This window comes from Sinocyclocheilus anshuiensis, unplaced genomic scaffold (genome assembly GCF_001515605.1).
Source record: "Sinocyclocheilus anshuiensis isolate Anshui unplaced genomic scaffold, SAMN03320099.WGS_v1.1 scaffold3418, whole genome shotgun sequence".
NCBI classification, from domain to species: Eukaryota; Metazoa; Chordata; class Actinopteri; order Cypriniformes; family Cyprinidae; genus Sinocyclocheilus; species Sinocyclocheilus anshuiensis.
This window is the reverse complement of record NW_015536713.1, coordinates 80,830-93,726: the sequence shown is the minus strand read 5'-3', so window position 1 is coordinate 93,726 and position 12,897 is coordinate 80,830. Positions and strand designations below refer to the sequence as shown.

Sequence of the window (12,897 nt, the reverse complement as noted above, 5' to 3'; positions counted from 1 at the left end):
TTTAAAAAAAAAAAAAAAAAAAAACCTACGAACCAGCGACATATCTGCCGTGAAGCCTGACAGGATCTTAATGTCCACTAGAACCATGTTAGTGCTAGATTTTGGGCCATCATATCTGAATGAAGGTGGGGAAATGAGGTTTAATCAACAAGAACGAGAAAGCAGCATACCTTTTTTTTAAGAGTCAAACATCAGCTTGTTTCAAAACAAAGACAAAAGTTATTCTTACTTCACCGTGAAGTTCAACATGAGATTGATTCCAAGTGGTTTACAGTCTCCAGTCACCTTTACTTCGATGCTCAGTGTCCTGGCTACTTTAATGGGTGTTGGGATGTTGTAGAAACACGCAACCTGCATTATGTGCACAAAGCCAAGTATACACTGAGTATTAAGACATGCACAACAGAAACCGAAATGGAGGGGGTGAAGGTACAGACCTGCACAGACACACAGGTGGATCCTGTTGCTCTAACACTATATTCGCCTGGAAAGTTATTTAGCAGCTTCTCCTGATACAGCAGCCTGTTGTTCGGATTCACGTCAAAGCTATAAAAGTCTCCTACTATGGAGGACTGTACGGTAACAGTGCTGGAACCAGCCAAGCTGAACACTTGAGTGGCGTACACTGACAGAGCCTGAAGAGCCACCACAGTGTCCTAAAAACAAGCACCAGATTAAAAACGGCACTCATAAATGACGGCACTCATGTTTGGTGGTCAGTCACCTGGGTGGAAGAAAAACCTCCATAGGGATTCTGCTGGGCCACCAGCCAGTTGACTATGCGGTTAGCATAGCCCAGAATAGCAGTCGTGAGAGGCTGTACAGAGAGAACTGCCAGCAGCACATATGAGCTGATCTCCACCGTCAGAGTGTCACCAGATGAAGTCTGAGACCAGTGGAGCTTAGTGCCTTGGGACGAGACGGGGAGAGAAAGTTGATGCCAAAAGAACAAAACCTCAAACAAAAGACTGGTAAATATCACCTTCAGAAATTGCACGGTTTTTCAAGGTTGTTAAAAGCTGTGATCGAGAGCTGGTTTCTCCAGCCAGACTGAAGGTGTAAGCGAGCAGTGCGGTGGCGTAAGTGTTTCCCAGGTTCCCAACAACAGGCCTTAAGAATGACAGAGCATTGGTAATGACAGGATCCTGAAAAAGGATAAAAAAAAATAAATTAAAATCAGAAAACTGCCAGAAGAGGAAGATCTACAAGGAACTCCTATGATTACTGGTGATGTTTTTACCGTGACAGGGACACCTAGTTCAAGCAGTGATGCAGTGATGTAGGCAGTCATGGTCACGTTATCATCAACTCCACCCTAAAACACACCAGCATATGGATTAAAAACACTGACAAAGTCCATATTGTACGGTCCATTTGATAACATGCATACCTTCATGTCGTTGTGGTACAAAGTCCCCCGTTGCATGAAACAGCCATTTGAACCTTGCTGGCTTATTAACCAGTCCTTCGCACTCTGAAGGACATTTGGATCGATGAATACAAAGCGTATCGCTAGACCAAAAGACCTCAGGACAAAGGCGGTCAACCTGGCCATGGAAGTTTGAAGTCAAACTGAACTTACAAACCGTTGGTGACAAAAAGGATACTTAAAGAACAGTGTGAAACTCACCATGCGTTCGATTCATCGTAACCAAATGTGCTGTATGAACCGTCGCTGTGCCTGTAGTTCAGTTGTCCTTGGTATCCTGTTCAGGTCAAAAACACATGTGGGGACCTTATTAAAGTATGACAGATACAATGGGAAGTACAGACTGAATGTCCTTAGGATTTAAGTCTCCCTAGCACGCAAAACGTATCTGCTCATCTATACCTCTTTGAAGGTAGCCTGTAGCGGTCGGTCGAATAGCTGCTGTGAGTTGCCCTGTGGCTTCCAGGTAAAGCAGGATGTAAATATTGGGAGCAAGAACAATCATATTCTGTTCTCCACAGCCATATGGCATCTGTAATAACCCATCCAGATTCTTCAGGGCACGACCCATTATGTCTCCTACAAGAGGGAAAACAAAACCTATATCAGAATGTTATTCTGCCAAACATCACGTGTCAGTTTCTGCTCAATTAAATGCTTTGCCAAGGACTGAAACGGAGCATCTGGCTGATCCCAGAACCACATTTGTTGGAAACGTCAGAGTCACGTCTTCAGAAAGAATGTTTCCTGCAGACCGAACAGAAAGGATAAGCATTGAGAACCAGGCTAATATTTGGCAGTACAAGAAGAATGTTTTTGGTAATCACTGAGTGCAAAACAAACCCTTTGGACACAGTAACCAACTGTGGGTGTTTGTCCTTTCAACTCCTTCAGGCTATAAAAGCAATAAAACGGTAAACGGTAAAGCAGCGTGAGCTACATGAACAAGCTCCAGAAAGCTGGTTAACACTTACCAGAACAAGTAGACTTCGAGTGACTACATCAATGCGTCCCCTCATTGGCAGAACCACAACTTCAGTGCCACATAGAGTCCGGGATGGTTCAGCTGAAGCACTGACGGTCACATTAACAGGTCCTGCAGTGACAGACAGGAAGTGAGCAACACCTCACACTCTTATATACTCCAAATTTAGAAACTTATGAGCCAAAACTGACCAAGAACAGAAGCTGAGAGAACCCATTTGAAGGTTTTTCTCCCATTGGCACAGAGACAGGACGAATATGGTTCATTAAATGGTCTAAGAGTGAAGGCCGAGGATGTAGCTGGAGTTACTTTAACCTGCCAATGAACACCAGTGCACATGGAGCGAAGACATGGGACCTATAGAGAACCATTATATAAAGAAACCATGACAGACCATGATGCATTTGGACAGATGGTTGAAGACTGTGGTCTTCAGCTCAAAAGACTCTCCACGGATGATGGAGTAAGGCAGGGAGAGCTCCAGGAAGAAGGGCTGGAAGACAGTCAGCTGAACAGGAGGAGCCAAGCCAAAACCTTTGGAGGACAGGCAGAACGCCTCGGTCTCCCATGTGGTAATGGTGTCAGGAACCTTGAGAGAAACTCGTGTGGATCCAGGGTCTCTGAAGAGAGGACACCACAAAACAGAAATAAGAGGGGACAGGAGAGGTAAATTCTCAACTACTGATATAACACAGGAGATACTTCACTAACCCCACTTGAGTGAGTTGCCAGATCCATGTTTCTGGAAAGTAAGTCCTGATGGTCATGTCAAAAGAGGAACTGTCTCCACTTTCTGCTACAGCAGCACGAGCCACTTCAGGTTTTAGAAAGGCTACAGGATGACCAAAATACATACATTAAACAGAGACAAAGCTAATAATACGAAGCCTGCAACAACCAATTGAGGGTTATCGATTTATCAAGATTAGATAAATCAGGTTTGTGAACCCTCCTAAGAAGACGTCTCTTTGTGCATTTAACAATTGAAAGCTCAAAATAATCCATGTAGCTCCAAATGGCACATCTACTAGGATCTTGCATTTAGATGCACTTTAAATCTCGAAACACAAAAACCCCAAAAATGCCAAAAATGCAGGCATTAGTTGTGCCTGTTAGTCTTGTAGTCAAGACCACCTAAACAGAGCCCAAGACCAGAGTGTATTTAGAATTCTTTGAGACCTTCCAAAAAAAAAAAAAAAAAAAGGTCTTAAGACCAGTTTTGAGTACTACAACATTAGTGCATGTATATACAATGTATGTTATTTTCAAAGATCTTTGTCTTACCATAATCATGAGCTTCAAGCCCAAGTCAGATTCGGAACATGCAGATGACCAAGCTGATCGATCTGCACCAACCAAGCATGACTTGACAGAACGTATCAGGGCTGCATTTCCTGAAAACCTTCTTACCACTACGTCGTTCTTAAGTTATATCTTCAGCCGATCCTGGTCATTAATCTGCATTTCCCGAAATTTTCTTAGTTAAGTGAGTTGAATTACTGAAATAAATGAACTTTTCCACGACATTCTAATTTATGGAGATGCACCTGTATACCTTCTGTAAAGTCATACTTTCGTAAGGTTGGTCTGGACCACTCTTAGCTATACCTTATCACTGTTGACAGTTCTTTACAACTCAGTGTTCAATTAAACTGCAATTCTTAATTAAAATAAAAGAAATTAAAAAAAATAAAAAAAAAAATTAAAAAAAACTCGAGGAGCTACCCTCTCAGTCCAGAAATTCAGCTGCTGGCGGCTCTCCTCTTTCTTTTTTCTCCGCCATAGTAGCTGTTGATTATATGTTTCCCGTGTTGCACTTTTGAGTAGCTCATCTAATAACATAAATTAGCGATTTACACCAATAGGTGGTAATCAACTCTGCTGGGCAATCAACTCTGGTTGTGGAATAAATGAGCACTCTTACCTGCATGTTTTTCTGGCGGACTTGTGTAGGCCCAATGTGTTTTTTCTCTCTCTCTCTTATGTTAAAAGCAGTTAAATTAAGCAGTGTCTCGCGTAGATTTTTTTCCTTGTATTTTATGTGGTGACCACTGGGAAGTGCTCTGGGCATATTTTTCTTTCTTGATTTTCTTCCCTGACGTGATGCATGTTCCAAAGGGAAAGTAAACGTTTCACGCAAGTTCATTGCATTCTAACATGAAAGAGTTCCGTGTCTTTATTTAAAATCAACACTTTTATGAAGAACACCACTTTCTCACATAAGGCACTGAAGCAAACCCTACATATAGTGAATAATCAACTCTCGAGGCATCAATATCAACCAATTCAGCACCACCGCCATGGACAGCACCTGGTAACATCGCACGTCAGGAGGTATATCTTAAGCAGCCTCCTAAGGTATAGTTCGGGGAACCCGCCTAGAATAGGTATACCTTTAGTGAAGACATACCTTTAGAGTCTCTGTAGCGTGCTAAGAGACAGCGTTATCGGGAAAAGCAGCACAGAGCGGTAAAAGGTCACACGTGATGCTGCCAGTGTGAAAGCACAGTAGTGCATTTAGGCACCATGCACACCACGCTATTGCGTGGGGCCCCAAGGAACGCAATTTCCAATGAACGAGAATATGAACATGATTTCTGAGGTGGCCCCAGGGACCCCTTTCCCCCAAAACGCTAAACATGCCCCTGTGAAAGCACAGTGGGCACATGCTGCTTAAGCTCTGCTTGAGCATCCAGTGTTAAACAGAAGACGTAGTGCATCTATGTTTGTAGTCTTTTCACCACCAGTTACAAGCAGAGAACAGAGGATACTGTACTACTAAAATGAAAACGCATCATTTAACCCCTTTAACATTCAGTAACAAACAGCCCTAGATAGACTGTTACAGAGCAAACAAAACAAAATCATTAAACCTTTGGACATACCATAGAAGTTGCGGTAGTAATTCAGGCCTCTATACGTCAGGCACTGAGGTTCTCGGACAGGCAGATTTGTTGCGACCTTCAGTCCCACACTCTGTCAGAACAGCGGTCAAAATACAAGTCACATTCAGAAACAATGAGTATTGAATGACATTACAGTTTTCTACCTTAAAGGACTCGTAGGCTTGGTCTGCAGGAACAGCTCGACGGGGTCGAACACTCAGACACTCTTGTTCATCCTCAACACCGAATGGATAATCTGTTGGCCACCGCACTGGAAGCAAGCTGAAGACCTGAGAACATTTGGGGGGGGGGCTAGATTTAAAAAAAAAAGCCTGGAGTTCTTTGAAGACCTCCACCTGTGGCTTCTCCCCACCCCTTTTAAAAAGTCATCACCATGACTGTCAGTCTAGTTAAAAGAACAGACCAAACATTAAGATGGACAAAGGGTCTTATAAAAGGATTAAAACTTAAAAGCCCACATAAACAAAGCCAGTTAGTATGTCAGCAATGTTTTCAAATCCAGATGGTTTAAAATAACTGCAAAAAAAACAAATCTGATCAGTGGCACATGGATACCGCTTTAGCACTCAGGCGTCTTCCTGACTCCATGATCAGGACACTCTGATCTACAGCACTGAGGCCACACAGGGATCCTGCTTGAGCAGAGACAGTCAAAGTGTTTTCCTCGCCAGGAACAGCAGTAGCTGGAGAAAACTGCAGAGACACCTGGAACAAGAACCAGCTCAAGCTGAAGGACACGTCTCCGCTTCCCATATGAAGGAAAACGAGATGCTAGTGCACATCATACCTGGTTTTGGAAACACATTTCTGTGTCAAAGGATGCACTAGCAGCAATTACATTCTCACTGGGCAGAATGCAGAAGGCCAGAATCTGCACTACTGGAGCCATATCAACGCTGACAGACAGCTGGAACGACACTGTGCCACTAGTGACAGTACTAGAAGGGCGTGATTGAACCCTCTGATATCCATTAAGGATAATAACTCCTTTGGACAAGACCTGACAAGACAGGAAGATTGCATAAAAAGTGCCAGACAAGCAGACCAGCACAACAAACAAAACAGCAAAGATCACTGCAAAACCCATTGCCCACTCACCATATATATGATATCAGTGTTGCAGTTGCCAGTTTCTCCAACAAAAGAATACTGGATGTCAACTGGAAACACAGCACCACATTTCAATGGCTGATCAAGCTTCACTATAGTCAGTTCACTAAACTGCAGACTGTAGGGAGTAGCAGGTTGGAGAAGCGCAACTATTCTTGCATCTGTAGTGAAGTATGGTGATTTGTGACCATAAAAAATTTCTGGAGTTGCACTTGCCTGGGGAACAATCAGCGGAATTGGTTTCCTGTGACAAGTCTACATTTAAAATAAATAATAATACAAAGCATACCACCAGATTCAGATCAGATTTAGGGAGATCAGCTGTGTTGAGGGAGAATGTGGCCAATCCATTATGGCTTGTAGTCAGATTCAACAGCAGTTTGTTGGGCCAGCTGGAACCATCCAAGACATAGATCACTTTGCTCTCCAAAGGGGTCCCATCGAAAGCAGACACAGAGATCTGTTGAGAAAGAGAAAAATTAAGAAAGATGACCAACGTGAAGGCTTCTGTAACAAGTGATGAACTTGCCTTTCCGTTAATTGCTGATCCCGATTCAAAAAACTCTGGGAGCTCCACAAATGTGACGTTGCCGACTTCAAACGTAATGGACACAGTTGTGGATTTTGACATGGCAATGTCTGGGAAATGAAACCACATACCCAAGCACACCAAATAAACATCAGCTTTCCCCAAACACATGCCATTGGTTCGGATCAGCCAGTGCCTCACCTGTTCCCTCCTCAGTGACATTCACGTTAACAAGAAATGAAGGTTGCAGATTATTCTCAAAACTGGAGTTGAAAAACCCTGATGTACGGAAGGTAAGGGAGGCACAGCCCACACTATTCATCTGGTAGCGGAACAGATTATTGAAGTCATAATGAAGTCAACCACATGCAGAAGGAGAAAAAAATAAAACGTGTAAAACAGTAGTCACATACCTCAGCAGTTTTATTCAGGCACAGACGAGTCACCTTAGGAAGAAAATCAAATGGAAACGGCTCACGGCACACTTCCACCATTGCCTGACCGGGTACAGGCTGCCCATATGTGTATCTGGGAAATGTAAGGAAGGAGATGAAGAACTCACCAAACACAAAACAAGAAATGTGGCAGTAAGAAAATGAAGCTTCACTCACTTTCCACAAACTTCAATTTTCAGTCTCGGATCACCAACACTATATATGTGTGGTGCGTTTACAGTGGCATCAAACTTGGGTAAAACTAAAAGATAAAATGCTTGAAATTAAGACCTCAGATCTGCTGTTTTACTGTTGCACATTGTACATGAAAACTTACCATACTTTTTCACCTCAAAAATCTGGGAGATCATTCGGTCACTAATAAAAGCCCTCAGTGTGTACATCCCAACCTGAGCCTCAGGGTTTAACTGGTGAGAAAGCTGCAATATCCACCCCGTTGAAGAGACGTTTGTCCACTGACCAATCCGGTTATTATGATTGTCCTAGTAAAACAATTAACCGGTTTGAAAATGTGATTGCAATTCTAACTGCACGCAAAAAAAAAAAAATCAAAAAAAAATACAAAGAACATCCCAAAATAAAGCAGAACCATATCTATAAAAATGCTTGCACTGGAGAGAATCCTCACCTCCACAACCACTAGACTGTACTGTAAGACAAACACAGCAATATTAGACATTAACGCGTTAATATACAGCTATCATTTTGGGGGAAAATGCACAATTGCGATGGACTAAACTATGTGCATCTAAAAATGACCTGAAATATTTTGCAATTTGTTTGCAGCAAGAGTGCTCAATGTCAAACAGATAAGGCCTTACCATTTGATCAAGAGGCACAAATTTGGCATTCATTGTAACAACTCTGAAATTAACTGCAAAAATGAGAAGTCAATGAACTCGTCATACCAGGCACTTGAATATGAACTTGTAGCACAACAGACTTTCTGTAATCCTAATATTCATTCAAGGGTAATTTTTAGCTCACCAGTTTGTCCTGGATTGTAGATGGGTTTGTCTGTTTGGATGAAGGTCAAAGGCAGGTAACTTCTGAACAAGACTTTCCTCTCTTCAGTCATTTTGAAGAGCCTCCCTTTAACTACCACCTTCAGTTTCCACACAGACTCCACATCAACTCGAGGAGCCTGCAGATAAACATTAATGTACATCAAACTAGACAAAAGGCCCAAGTGTAGCATGATAAGGTGCAGACCTGGAAACTAAAGCAGCGGTGAAACGCTGCAGAAGCAGATCTCTGCTGCACAAGTGGAGTGGTCATGTTTTTGTGATCAAGCAGAGAAATGGTCATTGTGATACTCTCATTGGGTTTCAGAAGAATTGCACACAATTTTGAATCAGAGCCGGACTCAATCACTGCAGGAATTGTCACCAAGAAGAACCTGTGGAAATATATAGAGGTTTACTTTAAAAAAAAAAAAAAAGCATAAGGAATCAGCTCAGAACATGTAGGCCTACTTGTGTTGGTGTGCATTCACAGAAAGTGGTTGCCATAGACAAGAGTATGAACATAAGAACAGACACAACAGAGCACTTTTAATCACTTATAGTATAGGCCAGTGGTTCTCAAACCTCTCCATGAAGTACCGCCAGCACTGCACATTTTGTATGTCTCTCTATATCTGACAAACCCAATTCAGGTCTTGCAGCCTAATGAGCTGATGAGTGGAATCGACGCGGCCGGGTGGAGCAGAGAAGTCCTGCTGTGTTGGTTTTGGCAACAGCTGATCTGTGACTGGAGTGTGAATGGTAGGTAGTGACGTAGAGCCCGGAAGGGATCTGGAAATGGAGAATGAAATGTTTGGCATGGATGAAGAAGGAGGGAATTTGTAATGGTGCACAGTAATACGAATATTACGGATAGTATGAGGAAGTATAGGGAAGAGAAGGTGAGAGAAAATATTCACATATTTGAAAAAAAGATCGAGACTGGTAGTACATTAGAATTAGACTTTACAATGTACGAATTGAAGAGAGCTATTGCAGGGGTAAAGCAGACATCCCCAGGTAAAGATGAAATATGTTATGAGATGATTAAACATTTATCAGACAAATCTTTAGGTGTGGTTTTAAGTTTTTTTATTATAAGATTTGGAAAACAGGGATCATGCCAGTGGATTGGAAGCACGGAGTAATTGTGCCGATTGCAAAACCAGGAAAAGATCATTCAAAGGCTAGTAATTATAGACCTATAGCTTTGACATCCAACCTATGCAAGCTCATGGAACGGATGGTCATGAATAGATTGATATTTGTAATTGAGAGTAGGAATATTTTTTCAGCATATCAAAGTGGGTTTCGAAAGGGGCGTAGTACTATGGACTCTATAGTTTATCTGGAAAATGAAATAAGAAAGGCTCAAATTAAGAAGGAGGTATTAGTGGGAGTCTTTTTTGACGTAGAAAAGGCATATGATATGCTGTGGAAAGAGGGGTTATTAATGAAATTAGAAAGTCTGGGAATTAATGGAAGAATGTACAATTGGATTTTAAATTTCTTGTTTGGAAGAACAATTCAAGTTAGAGTGGGAACAAAGTATTCTAGAATATATTCGATAGAGAATGGAACTCCGCAAGGAAGTGTAAGTAGCCCTATTCTGTTTAACTTGATGATAAATTATATTTTTTACAGTATAGAGAGTGGAGTAGGTAGATCACTATATGCAGACGACGGAGCACTATGGAAAAGGGGACGGAATATTTCCTTTGTGGAAAGCACAATGCGGTGAATGAGGTAGAGAGATGGGCTAATATATGGGGATTTAGTTTTTCTGTGGCGAAAACTCAAGTAATTTGTTTTTCGAATAAGAAAAATAATCTGAAATTAAACATTAAGATGTATGGTCATCAGTTGGAGCAAGTGAAGGTCATCAGATTCCTGGGTATGTGGATGGATTCAAAGTTAAATTTTGGAATACATATACAGAAATTAATTGAAAAATGTAAAAGAGGAATTAATGTATTAAGGTGTTTATCAGGTGCTGATTGGGGAGCAAGTTCTCAATCATTAAAAAGAATATATAGTGCAGTAATAAGATCTAGTATAGATTATGGTAGTATAGTATACTGTTCGGCGAACAAAACTCTGCTCAAAAAAGTTGAAGTAGTACAGTCACAGGCTCTGCGTATATGTAGTGGAGCTTTTAGAACATCTCCAGTGAATGCTTTACAGGTAGAGATGGGAGAAATGCCCCTAGAACTCCGTAGGTTACAGTTGAGGATGAGATATTGGGCTGGAGTACGGGGTCACTCAGAATATCATCCAGTTAAAAGAGAAAGAAATCAACTTAATCATAAATTAGGTTTGATGGGACATGATAAAGTATCACTCAAGATATTACTAGGGGATAGACCACTGCAATCAAGAATTAAAGAAGAATTGTTCAATTATCTAAAAAAGACAGGAAATATGGAAAGAATATAAAGTGTAATTGTGGTATATATTTTTTTTTTTTTAAATGTCCTTATCTCTACCAGATCTGTTCACTCCACACTCCAGATCAGTAGGTGGCGGTAATGCACCTTTAAGTTGGTTTGCCAAAACCGCCAATAAACATCAGAAGAAGATGAGTGGAATCAGGTGTGATAGATGAGGGAGACATACAAAATGTGCAGGGTTGGGGGTACTCCAGGACAGGTTTGAGAACCACTGGTATAGGCTAATTCATAATACTTACGGCCCTGATCTTAGTCCATCAACTGCAAACAGCCCTGATCTTGGTCCATCAACTGCAAACGGCCCTGATCTTGGTTCATCAACAGCAAACTTCCCCAATCTTGGTCCATCAACAGCAAACGGCCCTAATGTCTGTCCATCAACAGCAAAGAAGTAAAGGGCTAAAATGAGCCCTTTCCAAACACAAATCTCCATCACGGCCACCACGAACCCTGCTGAACTATAGCTACAGTCTACCACTGTTTACTGCTCTTCTGCTTCTCGCAATCAGTCTCAATCAACACTGATGTTGGCAAAATTAAAACATTTTTAATCACAGGTGCCTAGTCCTGCTCCTGAAGGGCTGTCTTGCAGATCTTACATCGAACAAACTCCAACACACTTGCCTTGAAGCTTCTAGAAAGTCTGAAAACACTGATTAACTGGTTCAGGTGTGCATAATTAGGGTTGGAGCAGAACTCTGCAGGTTTGGACACTCCTACTCTTAATTATACAGAGGGATTGATTAGGATTAATTAAATTTATTAATCTCCAAGCTGGGAGCCCATTTTGACTGTTCATGCTTAACACAGAATGATACTTTAAGCCAAAGTCTGTACATTTTATCAAACATGGACTTAAATATTTTAAATCAAAATTCAGTATGTTTTTGTTCTCAAATTTTAACATACTGCAGTGTTTGTGAGGAACTTAAAATGAACAAAACTTACAAGCATGTATATTTTTATGTATGTGTCATGTAGTTTTATTTCCTTTGTGAAAGACATGAATCTTGTAGTGTTTAACTCTTTTTAACTAGGACATTTACAACGTATGTTTTATATAATCAATTTTGTTTTAACTATTAAAAATAATCGTTTCCCAGTCATTCTTTAATGACTTCACCTCATGTCAGCATTGTGAACTACAGGGCTGGGTTGACAATACCAATATTTCTATTTTAAATATGGATTCTTGAAGATCATTATTGTAGTCTGTGCTGTTATCTGTTGATGTGTGAACAAAATTTCACTATATATAAAACACGTTTGTAATGCCAGCCATTCAATAATCACAATAAGCTTTGTGCTTCACCAAATTAAATAAGAAACAGTCTCAGCTTTCAAATAGTTTCAGTTTTATTATACAACTGAATCTCATTTTGCCGCTCTTTAAAAAGCCATATATAGCTGTAGCACCTCAGTTCAAGCGACACGTGAACTTCTTTACTAGTTACAGACTGAAATAAAAATTAAGAGCGGAATATTAACTGCACAATAACCGAGTGAATAAATCCAGCACTAAACAATAGATTAACTAAAGTCAAAGCTCAAATATTAACTTGGATTTAAAACAGACCCATGTCTCTTATAATTAGAGGCTAATACATTACTCCAATACATTTTTACACAAATAAATATTCATATAATAACATTGAATATGAATATAGTTGACAATTTTTTAATTCAGTTTGTATTTTGATCATTATTTTTCTGTAATGTTAAATGGTCACAAGTACTGGGGGTGGGGTGCATTTTATAGAGGCATCAGCATCATAGAATACTGATTTAATTGGTAACAGCCTTTTGTCATATTATTCTAATTTATTTGATGTAAGAATTTAACATTAAAGATGACGTAAAAAAAAAAAAAACTGAAAATCAGGTGCCCCTTATGGGAAAATGTCAACGTCTGACTGTTCTTATAACTCAAACGAGTTCACCTTCAAAATCATGACGTCAAATTCGCATTTCACTAAAGTCAATCAGTGAAACAAGCACTCTGGGACAAACAATGCCAGTGGGATAAAAA

The 12,897-nt window shown here is 40.5% G+C and overlaps 1 protein-coding gene across 1 annotated transcript in view; it reads right to left on the bottom strand.

Moving 5' to 3' along the window:
- Nucleotides 1–11,465, bottom strand: part of LOC107655334 (alpha-2-macroglobulin-like) — an 11,955-nt gene extending 490 nt beyond the window's left edge. The window contains exons 1-31 of the mRNA XM_016442795.1: nucleotides 11,108–11,465; nucleotides 8,627–8,813; nucleotides 8,402–8,558; nucleotides 8,236–8,288; nucleotides 8,043–8,063; nucleotides 7,731–7,896; nucleotides 7,571–7,655; nucleotides 7,373–7,487; nucleotides 7,161–7,281; nucleotides 6,960–7,069; nucleotides 6,720–6,890; nucleotides 6,419–6,646; nucleotides 6,108–6,320; nucleotides 5,876–6,025; nucleotides 5,464–5,589; nucleotides 5,300–5,390; nucleotides 3,126–3,246; nucleotides 2,809–3,034; nucleotides 2,606–2,729; nucleotides 2,404–2,525; nucleotides 2,273–2,324; nucleotides 2,093–2,176; nucleotides 1,832–2,008; nucleotides 1,631–1,706; nucleotides 1,391–1,547; nucleotides 1,241–1,315; nucleotides 983–1,145; nucleotides 725–909; nucleotides 438–656; nucleotides 230–351; nucleotides 7–115 (exon numbers count right to left, since the gene is read on the bottom strand). Of these exons, the coding sequence (XP_016298281.1) occupies nucleotides 7–115; nucleotides 230–351; nucleotides 438–656; nucleotides 725–909; nucleotides 983–1,145; nucleotides 1,241–1,315; nucleotides 1,391–1,547; nucleotides 1,631–1,706; nucleotides 1,832–2,008; nucleotides 2,093–2,176; nucleotides 2,273–2,324; nucleotides 2,404–2,525; nucleotides 2,606–2,729; nucleotides 2,809–3,034; nucleotides 3,126–3,246; nucleotides 5,300–5,390; nucleotides 5,464–5,589; nucleotides 5,876–6,025; nucleotides 6,108–6,320; nucleotides 6,419–6,646; nucleotides 6,720–6,890; nucleotides 6,960–7,069; nucleotides 7,161–7,281; nucleotides 7,373–7,487; nucleotides 7,571–7,655; nucleotides 7,731–7,896; nucleotides 8,043–8,063; nucleotides 8,236–8,288; nucleotides 8,402–8,558; nucleotides 8,627–8,813; nucleotides 11,108–11,301 (4,200 nt within the window). The 5' untranslated portion in view covers nucleotides 11,302–11,465. The remainder of the gene's footprint in view (nucleotides 1–6; nucleotides 116–229; nucleotides 352–437; nucleotides 657–724; nucleotides 910–982; nucleotides 1,146–1,240; nucleotides 1,316–1,390; nucleotides 1,548–1,630; nucleotides 1,707–1,831; nucleotides 2,009–2,092; nucleotides 2,177–2,272; nucleotides 2,325–2,403; nucleotides 2,526–2,605; nucleotides 2,730–2,808; nucleotides 3,035–3,125; nucleotides 3,247–5,299; nucleotides 5,391–5,463; nucleotides 5,590–5,875; nucleotides 6,026–6,107; nucleotides 6,321–6,418; nucleotides 6,647–6,719; nucleotides 6,891–6,959; nucleotides 7,070–7,160; nucleotides 7,282–7,372; nucleotides 7,488–7,570; nucleotides 7,656–7,730; nucleotides 7,897–8,042; nucleotides 8,064–8,235; nucleotides 8,289–8,401; nucleotides 8,559–8,626; nucleotides 8,814–11,107) is intronic.
- Nucleotides 11,466–12,897: the final 1,432 nt, after the last annotated feature.